The sequence below is a fragment of the Mya arenaria genome, chromosome 10 (assembly GCF_026914265.1).
Source record: "Mya arenaria isolate MELC-2E11 chromosome 10, ASM2691426v1".
Taxonomy (NCBI): domain Eukaryota; kingdom Metazoa; phylum Mollusca; class Bivalvia; order Myida; family Myidae; genus Mya; species Mya arenaria.
Window position 1 is genome coordinate 36,805,605 of NC_069131.1, and position 14,146 is coordinate 36,819,750.

Below are 14,146 nucleotides of genomic sequence, written 5' to 3' on the forward strand. Positions count from 1 at the left end.
TTGCTTGTGATCAAATATGATTAGGTCACGTTTGAATGGTCACCACACTACCTCGCTATGGTTTGCATTTTGTTTATCGAACATCCTTCAACCAACCAATGTAATGCTATTTTGTTTTTTAGTCTTTATGACGTAAGACTTATTTATAAGACCGCTGCTTCATATTATTATTAGAACAAAATAGAACATGGAACAGAACATTTATTCACACAAAAGCAACATATGCGGAGACAAAAGCATAATACACTTTTGTATTGAAACCACACATTGAAAACAAACGAATATTGTTGTTTTTTTCATGTTACTTGAATTCTAAAAATAACTTATATATTAACTGTAACTGTATTTAATCACAAAATGCAATACTAGAATTTAAAATCATCAAACAATTTAACTAAATGAAATATTAGTAATATCTACACGCAATTTTGAACATCTAGACAAAACGAGGCATGCCAACGTGTTCAGAAGATTGAAAACTATACAACAATAGGATCTGTCACTAGGGGTCAGCGGATCAAGGGGGCGGGGAGCAACCGGCTTGCACACCCCTGAAATTGTCCAAGTTTACTTTTATTACAATATAAGAGAACAAAAGTTTAAAAAAATCGCCCAAAATGTACCATTTTAGACTAACAATTGTTAAAATTTTCTTGGGGAAGTACCCCACAAAACAAAAAGAATTCGGTTCTGAGGGATGGATGCTAGTCAAAAGGTTACGCCCCGGAGTTACACCCCCTCTAACGTCGTATCCTGGCTCCGCCCCTGGTCATTCAACACACAATTTTATTTAAAGGGTTCAGGATATATGTTAGTATTAACATATTTCCTGGGCGAGTAGAATACAATTTTGTATTTGTATGACGTTGTGTATTAAGGTCGTCATTTAAGGACCTTCCACAGTGCGAAATTCGTTTGAAGGATAACACAAAAATTCATTTCTTATTTAGTTTTCAGGTTCAATATCTAGCAAGCATAATAGATGCATCCATTGCAATATGTGTAGGTGTAAGTAGGAGTTGAGAAAAATTTACGAAAGAAGATTTCATCCGATTTTCAAAACAAATAAATGACATTTATAAGACAATGTTTTTACACAAAATTAATATGTTTTTGCGTCCAAATAGTAAATACTAGTAAATACTAAACAACAATATAGACTGTGTGATGGTTGCAGCTATTTTAAGAAAGACATTTGAATTTTGTAACCAAAAGTGCATTTTATCTAATAGTTTTTATCCTTTTAATAAACATATTTCTTGTTTGAAAAGATATAAACAATAACCCATCAGAAATTGTTGATTGGGTAGTCCGAGGCATTATGATTAAAATATAAAGTTATATTGTCCAGAGACTTTTCCGAAAAAAGCAAATGCGTTTTGACAAAAGTTGATAAAAAAGAATTCGAGAACTTTGGTGAACTCCTTTCAATCCCGAAACATGTTGCAAAGGATGTATATTTTATTTATAAAAATTGATCCCCAAACTAGATAAAACATTATTTTTCGAACCTTTTTAATATTTGGCTCTGCCCATCCACTTTCGCACTGAGGAAGGCCCTAATTGAATGGAACTTGAGGTTTTAATAGTCATCCATGAAATGCAATACTTAATGAGAAACACTATTCCAACTATAAAATACTATGATCGGCATCACTTGTATGCATGCACAATTAATAAAGAATTGCCGGGAAACACACAATTTGAATAACTCTTCCGCTGTTATGCAGCTATTCTATTTAATCCATACAAAAGCAGATGAAAAACAATTTACAGAGCATGGTTTACAAAATAATATTCTCGTCCTTGTTCTCAGTTTAAATACGTTCGTCTACTTTGTAATACATAATTAATGACCAACACAAACAGAAATGCACATGATCCAACAAATTATCGATGCTAAATTCATTGAGCGGACACGCCATGTCAGCCTCAAACGTGGAGATAGTTGTCTATGTATAATCATATACATATACCAGTTAGCCACTGCAAATCGTCAATACATTAAGGTCAAGGTCGTGGGACGAGATAAAGGCATGGAGCCATGATTACGAACAGTCTCAAGTCTGAATTCAGAATCAAACCTGCAAGTGGCAAACCTGCGAAACGTTTTTTAATTGTATCTTTCTTTCTAGTTGAGTTTTGATGTTGAAATTTGCTGAATTTTATTATTTGTCGAAATTGTCCAGTTATTCAAATAATTATTTTATAAAACGAATGGAATAAAAATGAATCTCTGTTGTTTTAAAAATGCTTGTCTTAGTCTGAGTCTAGACTTGGGGTCCCCTGCCCCTAAATCCCAATACTAATAAAATAATGATAAAATAAGCAAAATAATAAGCAATTAATCCAATAAACCTTTTACAAATTACGTTGCTTTCATTCTCATTTTGTATTTATGTAAGCAACAACAATGATTATAAAGCATGAAAAGTAAGTGATCAAAACTTATATCGATCACCGTCGATGAATGAAGGAGACATTGGGAGGAGACGAAATGCCAGTCTCAACCCCTAACACGAAGGGGTAAGAGTTGTCCAGTGGTAAACCTGTCCTTGTGTTCGAGTCTCACCTGGCCCAAATTTATCAAAACATAACAGGATCAAGCTCAGCATGCTACTTTTGATTTAGTATAAAATCTGTAATATTCGCCTTAGAGTTTTGTAACATTTACAGGAAATACTATTTAAGATAAGTAAGATAAACTACTAGTTGTTTCATAAAATCATATTTATGTAAGTGATATTGCTGAATGAAATAAGATACTTAAACTTGCACTCTCATAGATATAACATTTTTACAACTTTTTTTTATCTTGGAAAGAGCAATTGTTGCGGAAATATCTGCAAACAAATGATGTGAGATAGCTGACAAAAATCAGATCATAGATTTTCATATTTCCGTCGAAAAGTAATGTTTTATGGCTTAAACCGTTACTAACGGTTAGGAAAAATGCATAAAACATCAATTTTGAATTAAAATATAAAAATCTGCGATCTGATTTTTGTCAGCAGTCTTCATATATATATATATAATAACTGGTTTCCATGGATTTCCTCAAAAATTGGCTCGTTCCAAGACAAAAAATAAAAAAGTTGTCAAAACGTTCAATCTGTGAGAGTGCAGTTTTAAGTGAGTTACGGTCAAGATTTTTCGAGAAATTGGTGCCAGGGGCGCGTGAATTAGTTTTTGAAGCGCTGTTTTAGCGCAGTTTTTTTTATTAAGCTAGAATTAAATATTTAAATGATCATAAGTGTAAATATCGATATTGAACATTTTAGAATTGCTGTTCATTTTTGTATGAAAACATTTGAACAAAATTGATTTGCAAATCGGAATACTGCATTTCATCATAATCATTGCAAGTATGAAGGTCAAGATATAAAATGCATAGTATACATACGAATACATATATCCAGAGATCACAACAAAAACGAATTATAACGTAGTATGGCACAATATAGTTTCCTTTCTTAATAATCAAAAACAATGCTGTTAAGAAGCAGCTAAAATATGATTTGTTATACGATTATATCGTTTGATTTATTTCCTTATAATATGTTTAAAATATGAACAAATACAAAAAGGAATTTGTCGTCTATGTATCAAAAGTAACAAAATAAACCCAATATTCTCTCACGTTAAATACGATTACGGTTATATCGACCCGTTTTACTTCTTTAACTTAAAGCAAAAAGTTTAATCTACAGTATAATAAAGTATAGTATTTTAGTAAAGTTTATATTCTGTAATCAAATATCGTTTAAAATTCCTAACACAAAAACAAGACTGATATATCAAGAAATCTGTACAATTATTGCTTAAAAATCAATGATTCTAGTTTTGAATTAACAAAAAACAAACAAACCCTGTTTAGGGACACAAGGCAAGGGTCCAAACGACAATGATCTATATACACAAACACCACATACACAAATACAAACACCCCCAACAAACAATATCCTGATCAAAATTGCTTTATCGTTAAATGATAGAACGGTCAGTATCACAGACAAGACTATACATTCAATACATCAGCAATTTAAAAAATATATATATTAAGCAAACTTTATTCACTCAAAAAATATCTAACTTTTGTTAAAAGATATTCTTCCGGATAAAACAAAAGGATAATTCCAGCCTACATACAGTGCTAATTATAATACAAACACTATTGACAAATCTACTCTATTCCTGGACACCAAACTCCCCCTACTCGCCACCCCCCTCCCTTAACCATATGCTGTTCATGTATTTGTCTTAACATTTACAGACGTTTACAATAATATTCCGTAATAATAATATGTGTAACTTAAGAGTCAAATAGTGATAAGTTTTTTAACATCTAATTTTACTCGATTAAAAAATATGAATAACAAATGGTAAATGGTTTTAAGGCTTCATCATTCAATATTTCAAATATTTATATCATATCACCAGTATTATGAAATTGTAAATCTTTTTCCAATATTTTGCAATTTATATACAAAGACAATTTACAAGAGTGTTTCGTTTTTCAATAATACTTATGCCGTTTTACATTTTGTATATACCGGTACAATAGTATTGTATTGTACATAGGAGCACAATAATGTTGTTCTGTTCATTTGAGCGCAAATGTACAAAAAGGTGTGTATACCAGTAAAATAATGTTGTTTTGTATATACCGGTACAATAGTGTTGTTTTGTATATACCGGTACAATAGTGTTGTTTTGTATATACCGGTACAATAGTGATGTTTTGTCTATAACGATACCATAGTGTTGTTTTGTATATCCCAGTTTAATAGTGTTGTTTGAATATACCAGTACAAAAGTGTTGTTTTGTATTTACCAGTGTAATAGAGTTGTTTTGCATATATCAGTATATTAGACTTGTTTTGTATATACCGGTACAATATAGTTATTTTTGTATATACCAGTACAATTGTATTGTTTTGCATATACCAGTATAATGATGTGGTTTTGTATATACCAGTACAAAAGTTTTTTGGTAGATACAAGAACAGTAGTGCTCTTCTGTAAATACCAGCAAAATGGTATTGAATTGTTTATTCGAGAACCATATTGTTCTCTTGTACATACCAGTACAGTGGTTTTGTTTTGTAAATGTCAGTATTATATTGTTGTTTCGTGGGAATGTGTATCGTTATCATAGCTGTCTGTACTATAGAGGAGTGCAAACGGGAATCTTGAGATATGAATTGTTGCATTATCATAACTGTCTGTAGTATAAAGGACAGCAAACGGGAATCTTGAGATATAGATTATTACATTATCATAGCTGTCTGTAGTATAGAGCAGTGCGAACGGGAATTTTGAGATATGGATTGTTGCATTATCATAGCTGTCTGCAGTATAAAGGAGTGCAAAAGGGAATCTTGAGATATGGATTGTTGCATTATCGTAGCTGTCTGCAGTATAGAGCAGTGTAAACGGGAATCTTGAGCTATGGTTTCTTTGCATTATCATAGCTGACTGCAGTATGGAGGAGTGCAAACGGGAATCTTGAGAAATGGTTAGATGCATTATCATAGCTGTCTGTAGTACAGAGGAGTGCAAACGAGAATCTTGAGATATGGTTAGATGCATTATCATAGCTGACTACAGTATAGAGGTGTGTAAACGGGAAACTTGAGATATAGTAAGATGCATTATCATAGCTGACTGCAGTATGCTAAAGTGCAAACGGGAATCTTGAGATATAGTTTGATGCATTATCATAGCTGACGGTAGTACACTAAAGTGCAAACGGGAATCTTGAGATATGGTTAGATCATTATCATAGGTGACTGTAGTATACTAAAGTGCAAACGGGAATCTTGAGATATAGTTTGATGCATCATCATAGCTGACTGTAGAATAGAGGAGTGCAAACGGGAATCTTGAGATATGGGTTGATGCATTATCGTAGCTGACTGTAGTACACTAGAATGTAAACGGGAAGCTTGAGATTTAGTTTGATTTTTGCATTATCATAACATACTGTAGTATAGTTAAGGTAAAACGGGAGTCTTAAGATATAGTTTGATGCATTATCATAACTGACAGTAGTATACTATATTGAAAACGGGAATCCTGATATAAAGTATTATGCCTTACACTAACTTACTGTATTTTAGTAGAGTTCAAACGGGAATCTTGCGATACATATTCATATCGGTTTCTCACATATATGAGGTAATTTGCCATGTTCGCAACCAAGAGAATACCACCAATTATCACCTCTTTGTTCATAAAGCATTATATGGCATTTTGCTGAAGAAATATGTATTGGCTCATTCGCAGCAAAATGCTGAAACAACCATATCTCTCCAGATTCCGATGTCGACGTTCCCTCATCTGCTATATCGCGAGTTCCAATCCAAATTTCATGCGCACGATTTCCTAACAATAAGTTTGCATTGGTGAAATTGCTCTCCTCTTCACTTGTGATTAAAACTAGGGTGGCCTTTGCCTGCTCGCACCTGGTCTTTGCATCGACCCAGGAAACGCTGTGATGGAACAGCGTATAGCAAGAAGAATAAAACATTGCCCAACCCTCATCGCATCTCTAGAAACGAGAATATTAAATGTTCATATGATTGGATTTGTTGGGGACTAACCTATCAGTTATATTTGAAAATTCATGAAGTGTTTACTGCCATGAAATGCACACACTGTTCATTTGGAAATATTGCAAAGGCTGATGCCTTGCGTTATTGTTTAAGAGCAGTTGTCGATATTTTCATTCAACAAAAGATGCTTTTCGTAAAAAGATGCGGAAATTAACATCTAAAAGACCAATAGCAACAAACGAAATTGAAATATGTTATGACAGTGGAATGTATAACGAAAGCTGTACCGGATTTTTGAGTTATATGCTATATGAGTCACATCGCACGATTTTGGGATTCAGTTGTAATTATTACAAATAAGTTATCATCACATGCTATGCATTGTTTCCGGTTTATTATAGCTAGCACGTTTTTTTTCTGTATTAAACATGTGATATATAACATTGCTTTATTTCTATTGGTTAGAAAATATATCAATCCGCATGTTTGTAAACAAATTACTTGGCATCATGGACATATCACAGATCATGTCTTCATCCTACCAGATATGACGTCAAAATTTAAAAGAAAGCAAATTTCATAAAAAGTTAAGTATTTGAGTTTTTTTATTGGATATCATCTGAGTATGCATACTACTTATAAACATAACTAAAACGAACGATGTATCTGTGGTTTTATATTTTTCCGGCAATGCATGTTGCGCGGGAAATGGAATTATTATTATGGACTAATGCTCACCACTACAGCAGGTGAAACCAGATAAGTTGTTTTTATTTCTTTTTGTTTAACTGTACAATCATGAAATAAAATGAACCTGACATTCATCACCATAAAATGAACTTGTTGAATAAAAGTGTGTATTATATGAAAACTAGTGGCAGATCCTATAGGAAATATCCTATATAACATTAATAATAAAAAAATCTATAAAAAGTGACTTTTCAATGTGCTTTAATTTCTTCCGATTTTCTTTCTTTAATTGTCATTGGCGCATCATTTTCTTGACAGTTTAAGACAATAACTTGACTCATGTTTGCATATCAATCGCGGGTTTCCTCCCGACTTATTTCGACTGTAAACATCATTGTGTGTATACCACGTGATAAATTGCGTCATAAATGCTACGTCGGAAGGCAATATTTTGCTTCGAATGACTTTCACTATTTCTTTACCATTTTAAATGAAACAAAGCACAAGCTAAGCCGTTTACAGGGCCCCGCCTTCGGTCTTTACCAGAGTTTAATTGAGAGTTTAATTTCTTAAAACACTTCGACAAACCTTTTCACAATACGGAAGTCTGACGTAAAAGGTAAATCTTAACGAAGTATGCATAAACTTGAGGAAACTTAAAAATAAAACAAATAATAATAACATAATAGACCTGTAAACCCTAATTACTTCAATGGATAGGGATACAAACTCTTTCTGTGATAGATTCGAAGCTAGTTAGAATGTTGGTTCGTTAATTTATGCATACCCTTGTTAAAATTCTACTTTTGTTTCAACTAAGTACCCGAAATGCGCAATGTATGGACTTACTTGTACAAAAATTATCTTGCGCAATTTTATAGATATCTTCATCATTTTTTTAGTTTTACTTCCTGATTATGTAACCTCCCTGAAATACCCAATTAAACAGTAAAGGAAAATGAAAGCCAAACAATCGCGCGATGCGGCTGATATTTCTGTGTTCTAATATTTCCATTGAGTGCCAAGCTAATCTAACTCATGTTTCTGCATTGAGTTTCTGCATGCTGACTGTCGACAGCTTTTTACAGACAATCCCATCGACTTGAATTGATAGGTGCAATTGAATCAAATGTCAATCGAATTCCAACTTTAGTTATTTAAGAAAATGGTAGTTCAAAGCGTCAACCTTGCGACCATTGTTACAAAATGTCAAAAGGAAAGGTTGTCGTATCGGGGAATAATAAAACTTTTACAATTAATTTCTCTTTTTTTCGCTTGTACATGTATATAAAGAACGGAGGATAATTAATGGCCAAAATTTTTAAAAAATGTGAATAATTATAACCGAAAAGATATCATTTGTGATACAGATCAAACATGCAGTGATTTATTTGGATATATTATATCGCCCGTGCCTTGCAAATTGGGAAAAATAGTCCAGATTGGGAAAAATACAAAATCAAAACAAAATAACAAATATAATTGCAAATATAAATGTTTTCACCTTCTTATGCATACATTATGCTGTCAAGACTTTGTTTATTTTTCAGGAAAACCATTGCTTTTTTATTCATAACATAATCTGCATTTATCAACTTGGGAAAGAATATAACTTTTTGGGTAAAATGAACATTTTTTATAAGGTAAGGGGAAACAGCCTTTAGAAGACAGTTAATTGCACCAAAAAATCACTAATATGTACCTTGCAAGTTATGTCGTATTCGGTCCACTGACCGTCAATGCCACATTCGACAATGTCCCTGGTGTAAGACGGGACGTAGCCTTCTTTACAGCCAAGACGAATAAAGCTGCCGACCCTGTTCACATTCCCACGAACAAGAATCTCATTCGATACATTGAGCGGTCCGCATTCTGAAAGGTACATTCGGTCGATATTTGTTACAATTGGTTTAAATAAAAGTCGAACCTCATTGGCTCGAACTCCAAGGGACCGTTGAAAAATACTCGAGCCTCGCAAAATTCGAGCCAAGCGGTAATTGTTACATTCATTAGAAACAAATCGGTCATTTTTATACAAATCTTGCCAACGACGAAATCGAGCCAAGCGAGTTCGAACCAACGGAGTTCTACTGAACAAGTAGTACGTTCTTCTGTCAGATATGTCCTTAGTAAAATTATCCAATTGGTTCAAGTTATCTATCATAAAATGATAAACATAGGACAAATGCAATTTAATCGAATTGCATTACATCGTTATGTCCTAATATTGCGAAACAAAGATATAAACTGAAAAATCATTATATTAAGCAATTCAACAGTGGAACCTGAGAGAGGTAATACTATTTTCCTTCAGCCATCTCCACAATCCTAACAATGATGTATAGAAAACTCGCTATGTTCTGGTTATGTCGAACTTTTTTCAAATGTGTTGGGCTAAGTGATACACTTTTTGTATTTCGTTGATATCGAATATTCGTTGTTTCGAAGTATTTTCCGAGGTCCCAACGCCTTCGCCATAGCGAATTTTGTGTATGTACAATATGCATAATGTTAAAACTAAAGGAATTGTTATGTGAACACCAACTGCACATTATTTGTTAAGGAACGGCTTTTAGAAAACTGTACTAGAATCATTAAAACAAACGTCGCTTAAAAAAATTGAAGCCAAGGAAATTTTCTTGAAAAGTAGTTTATCATTTCTCTAGTACAAAATAGGTTCTGCGTATACAAAGATATACCAATCGAATGATAAGAATAGAATACAATTATTGGGAAAAATACATTTCAAGAATATCTCAACTCACTAAACGATGTTTATGAAAAAGCGGTCTTGCTACATACAGTAAATGGTCCGGCGATATAGCGGCCTTGTTCGTCATAGCTAGCTGCCTAGCGGCATACACAAAATAACAATACGGGGTTAGATTTGCGAAAAAAGGGTTAAATAAAAAACAAACTTCAGTAAAAATGTCAAGATGGCTGATTAGATAGTAAAAATTATCATACGCAGTGATCTCCCTTCATAGGTAGAGTTGTCATATGTCACAACCTACGAAATAAGTTTGTTTGTTTGTGTTTCAATAGGTTTTACACATATTTCTGCAGTGGAAGAGAAACTGTTAGAAACTGTTCATTGATTCAAATCATTATTCTTATATATTTCATTTATTGTAGGTAGACCTGTACACTTTTCTTTAGAACAAAATTTATCAAGAACTATGCGATTGAATGGCTAAAAGTATATTTTGGGAGAAGAAATTGCTCGGGATTTACTTGCAGCAAAAAGTAATCATTATGCTGTTGTTTGTTACAAAAGTCACAGCGATTTTTTTTAAACTCTCGTATTTATTTGCAATGCAATCGCACAGTTGGGGGTCAAAGAGAAGTTCCGATATGCAATTCTTCTGAAATTGTTTAAAAAAAGACATTGTATAATGTATGGCAAAACAGTATTTAGGATAAAATTTTGTCGTAAAAAATCACGAAGACCATTCTACATATTGTACACCTTTTATTTTACATGTGCCTGAATTCTTGTCACAAGTTTGTCCCAAGGAGCAGTTCACAGATCCGGCAGGTCCACAAGGAATGGTGGTCTGAAAATACTAAATACATATAATATATATACAAAGTGAAAGATTGTAACATATTTGAAAGAAAACAATGTTGTTTTTTTCATAATTAATCGGGTATTACACGTAATCAGTACGAAATTAGAATAATAATTCAACCCTAAAAATGTTTGGGAAAGGTACACACTTTTACAAACTTCAGTATGTTGATAGAACATAAATTAAATTAAAAAAGAATACAGAAACTGTGTATGCCAAAAATATACCAGTTCTATAATTAGCACAGAAATAGAAATGTTTAAAGATGACTTAATTCTCAAAATTGTCACAAGAGTTATGGCCATTGCATAGTCACGTTCCGACGTACGCACACAATGATAACAGGATTGTTTATAGTTAGGTCCCTTTGCCAACGATGCCAAGATCAAGCTCATGCTTACTGGCTGAAAGGCTGTAAAGCCCGAGGCACCAGGCTCCCAAGGTGCTAAACTGAAGTCGTCGCGAGTTTGTGAAGCTGCTATCTTAACACCACAAGTTTGTTATGCCGCTTATATTGCGCCGCCATTTTGCCACCTGCACGATGCCTTATTGCTGTGTTTTCCAAACATACACATGCGCATGTGCCACACACGTTTCAAACAAACGTCTAGCTAAGGTCAGAAGATCCTCTAAAGAAAACGCGCACGCATTCTCGATAAACATGCAATATGTGAGGCATTGATACACGGCATGTTGTTGTTCTTTGAATAAAAGGATGAATGTTGCTCATTTTTTAATGAAACTAATATAATGTTAATTAAAAAAAAAGACAAAATGTAAAAGTTACATTTCGTTAGTTGTATTAAGTGCGGTGACGTATCATTTAACGCTGCAGCGATATGGCTTCGCTTATACGTAAGCAACTAAAGGTGATATGACCATGCATATCAATTGACTGACAAGATAATATTATACCCCATATACAAAAATTATATTAATATTTCATTCTCAAATGGTACTTACCGGAAACTCTGTCTTTGACCAATATACAACGCCGTTTTGATCAAATGTTTGACTGGTAGATACATCAGTCAAATTCCCAAGAATGTCTAGCTCACAGAGTTTATAAAGATTGTAATAGTTAAAGGCCCGACAGGCCACCCTTGCTGTACACTCTTCCCAACACTTTTCTAGACTGATCTGGGTAAAGATTACTGTCGGCACAGTTACGTTGGACTTCGTACTGAACTGCAGTCCTGATGTTCGAAACCCGGTTGTCGCTGCAGTTGAATTAAAAAAAACAAACACCACCAATAACTGCAGCCATCTCCGTTGAGTTGTAAGTTCACTAAATTCAAAAATATGTTCCATTTTTCCGTTGCGCTAAGAATGTAATACTTAACTTCTTCACACAAAGTCACCGACAAAACACACAGTGTCTGTTTATTTTCTGAACTGAAAGAACAATCGAAAGACAATCTATTGCTTTGCCCGCAACTGCGCAACTGCCGTACTCTATTTTGTTTCTGTGGTCTTGGTGATATCATGCATTTAAATGTGATTGTGCATTGCAAATGTGTTTTAGACGCACTTAAAAAAAACATAAATGAGAAGTGGCTTTTGCAATTCCAGCTGCATAATTTATGTGTTGTATCAATTTTATTCGGAGTGATTAGGTTCATCATTTAATTTAAATAATTTAAAGATTAATTCAAATTACTTTTGCGATGGCAAACTTTAAACCATATGCGCAATACGGTTAGAGTTTTCGATGAAAATCTAACATGAAATGTTAATTTGCCATACAAAAAAATCGTTCATTACGTTCAATGCCGTGCGCTGCTGAGAGAAATGGATACTTGGAGCCTCTTGTGAACGATTTGCCACAAAAACCCACTATTGGCTCAAATTGCCGTATTTTTGCTGAGAGAAATGGATACTCGTAGCCTTTTTTTAACGATTTGCAAAACAAAAAATCATTCCTGGCTCAAATTGCCGAGTTTACTGAGAGAAATGGATATTTGGAGCCTCCTGTCAACGATATGTTGCAAATCTAGCTGCGGATTCCATTGCGTTAACTCTAACATGTTTTATATTATTAACTGCTGCGACGACTCACACTAGTACGTTATAAAGTGAAAGATATCTGTATGTAGCAAGTAAATCGACCGTGTACCCGACTACATGTAGTATTATTATTATTCTTATTAAGAAACGAATTGTATGTATAGTTACGTACGACTGAGCCAGTTTGAATTCCCAAGTTACCCTTATATACTCAACTGGAAGTCTCGATCTTAAGATGTATGATCGGACACTCGTTAAAAAGATTGTCTCGGCAGGGGACATAACACGAGACAGTGTAGTGTTGACCAAGGCAAGAGTTTACCTAGTTTCTTAAATGATATATATGAAATTTAGTTAAATTTGATAAATATAGCAAATATGCTAATTGAGAAATACTTTAATCAGGTCCATACATGCTTGGATTCCATGTTAGATTCCCTTATATTTAACTAATTGACGTACACATGTGAATAACGGCAACAGTTTATAAAATCCAAACATATTTAACAGTATAACAGACTGTAAGTAACATGTAAATAAAGCGCGTGAGGACATAACTTATTAAACTAAAAGTTTATTAGCACAAGGATAGTTGCTTTTAATACAATTTAACAACAGTTTCAATCCAATTAAAACACTGTAAGTAACTTCATGAACAAGAACTCTTGCAAAGGTCGACAATGAGCTGCGCAGAGTATTTTCCCTTACCGGGACAATCTGAGGCGAAAAATAATTTTTTGTTTCCACTTACCAGACCGAGCCTTTTTTTTCTCCCCACCTAACATCAAGCTGTGTGAAGTTAGCTAAACATACGACATTGGACATTCAAAATCGAATGTTGTGTTGGCATGACATTGGACATTGGACATTCAAAAGTGAAAGTCGTGCTGGCACGACATTGGACATTGGTTATTCAAAATCCAATGTTGTGCCAGCACGACATTGGACATTGGACATTCAAAAACGAATGTCGTGCCAGCACGACATTGGATATTCAAAATCGAATGTTGTGCTGACAAGACATTGGACATTCAAAAGCGAAAGTCGTGCTGGCACGACATTGGACATTGGAAATTCGAAATTGAATGTTGTGCTGGCACGACATTGGACATTGGACATTCAAAAGTGAAAGTCGTGCTGGCACGACATTGGACATTGGACATTCAAAATCGAATGTTGTGCTGGCATGACATTGGACATTGGACATTCAAAAGTGAAAGTCTTGCTGGTACGACATTGTACATTCAAAATCGATTGTTGTTCTGGCCCGACATTGGACATTGGACATTCAAAATCGAATGTTGTGCTGGCACGACATTG

The 14,146-nt window shown here is 33.9% G+C and overlaps 1 protein-coding gene across 1 annotated transcript; it reads right to left on the minus strand.

Moving 5' to 3' along the window:
- Positions 1–5,777: 5,777 nt before the first annotated feature.
- Positions 5,778–12,226, minus strand: LOC128204168 (aggrecan core protein-like). The gene is made up of 4 exons (XM_052905540.1): positions 11,783–12,226; positions 10,717–10,804; positions 8,950–9,119; positions 5,778–6,553 (listed from the first exon to the last, which is right to left on the minus strand). Exons 1-4 carry the CDS (start codon positions 12,128–12,130, stop codon positions 6,155–6,157), a joined length of 1,005 nt encoding a protein of 334 aa, XP_052761500.1. The 5' UTR covers positions 12,131–12,226; the 3' UTR covers positions 5,778–6,154.
- Between the last annotated feature and the right edge of the window lie 1,920 nt (positions 12,227–14,146).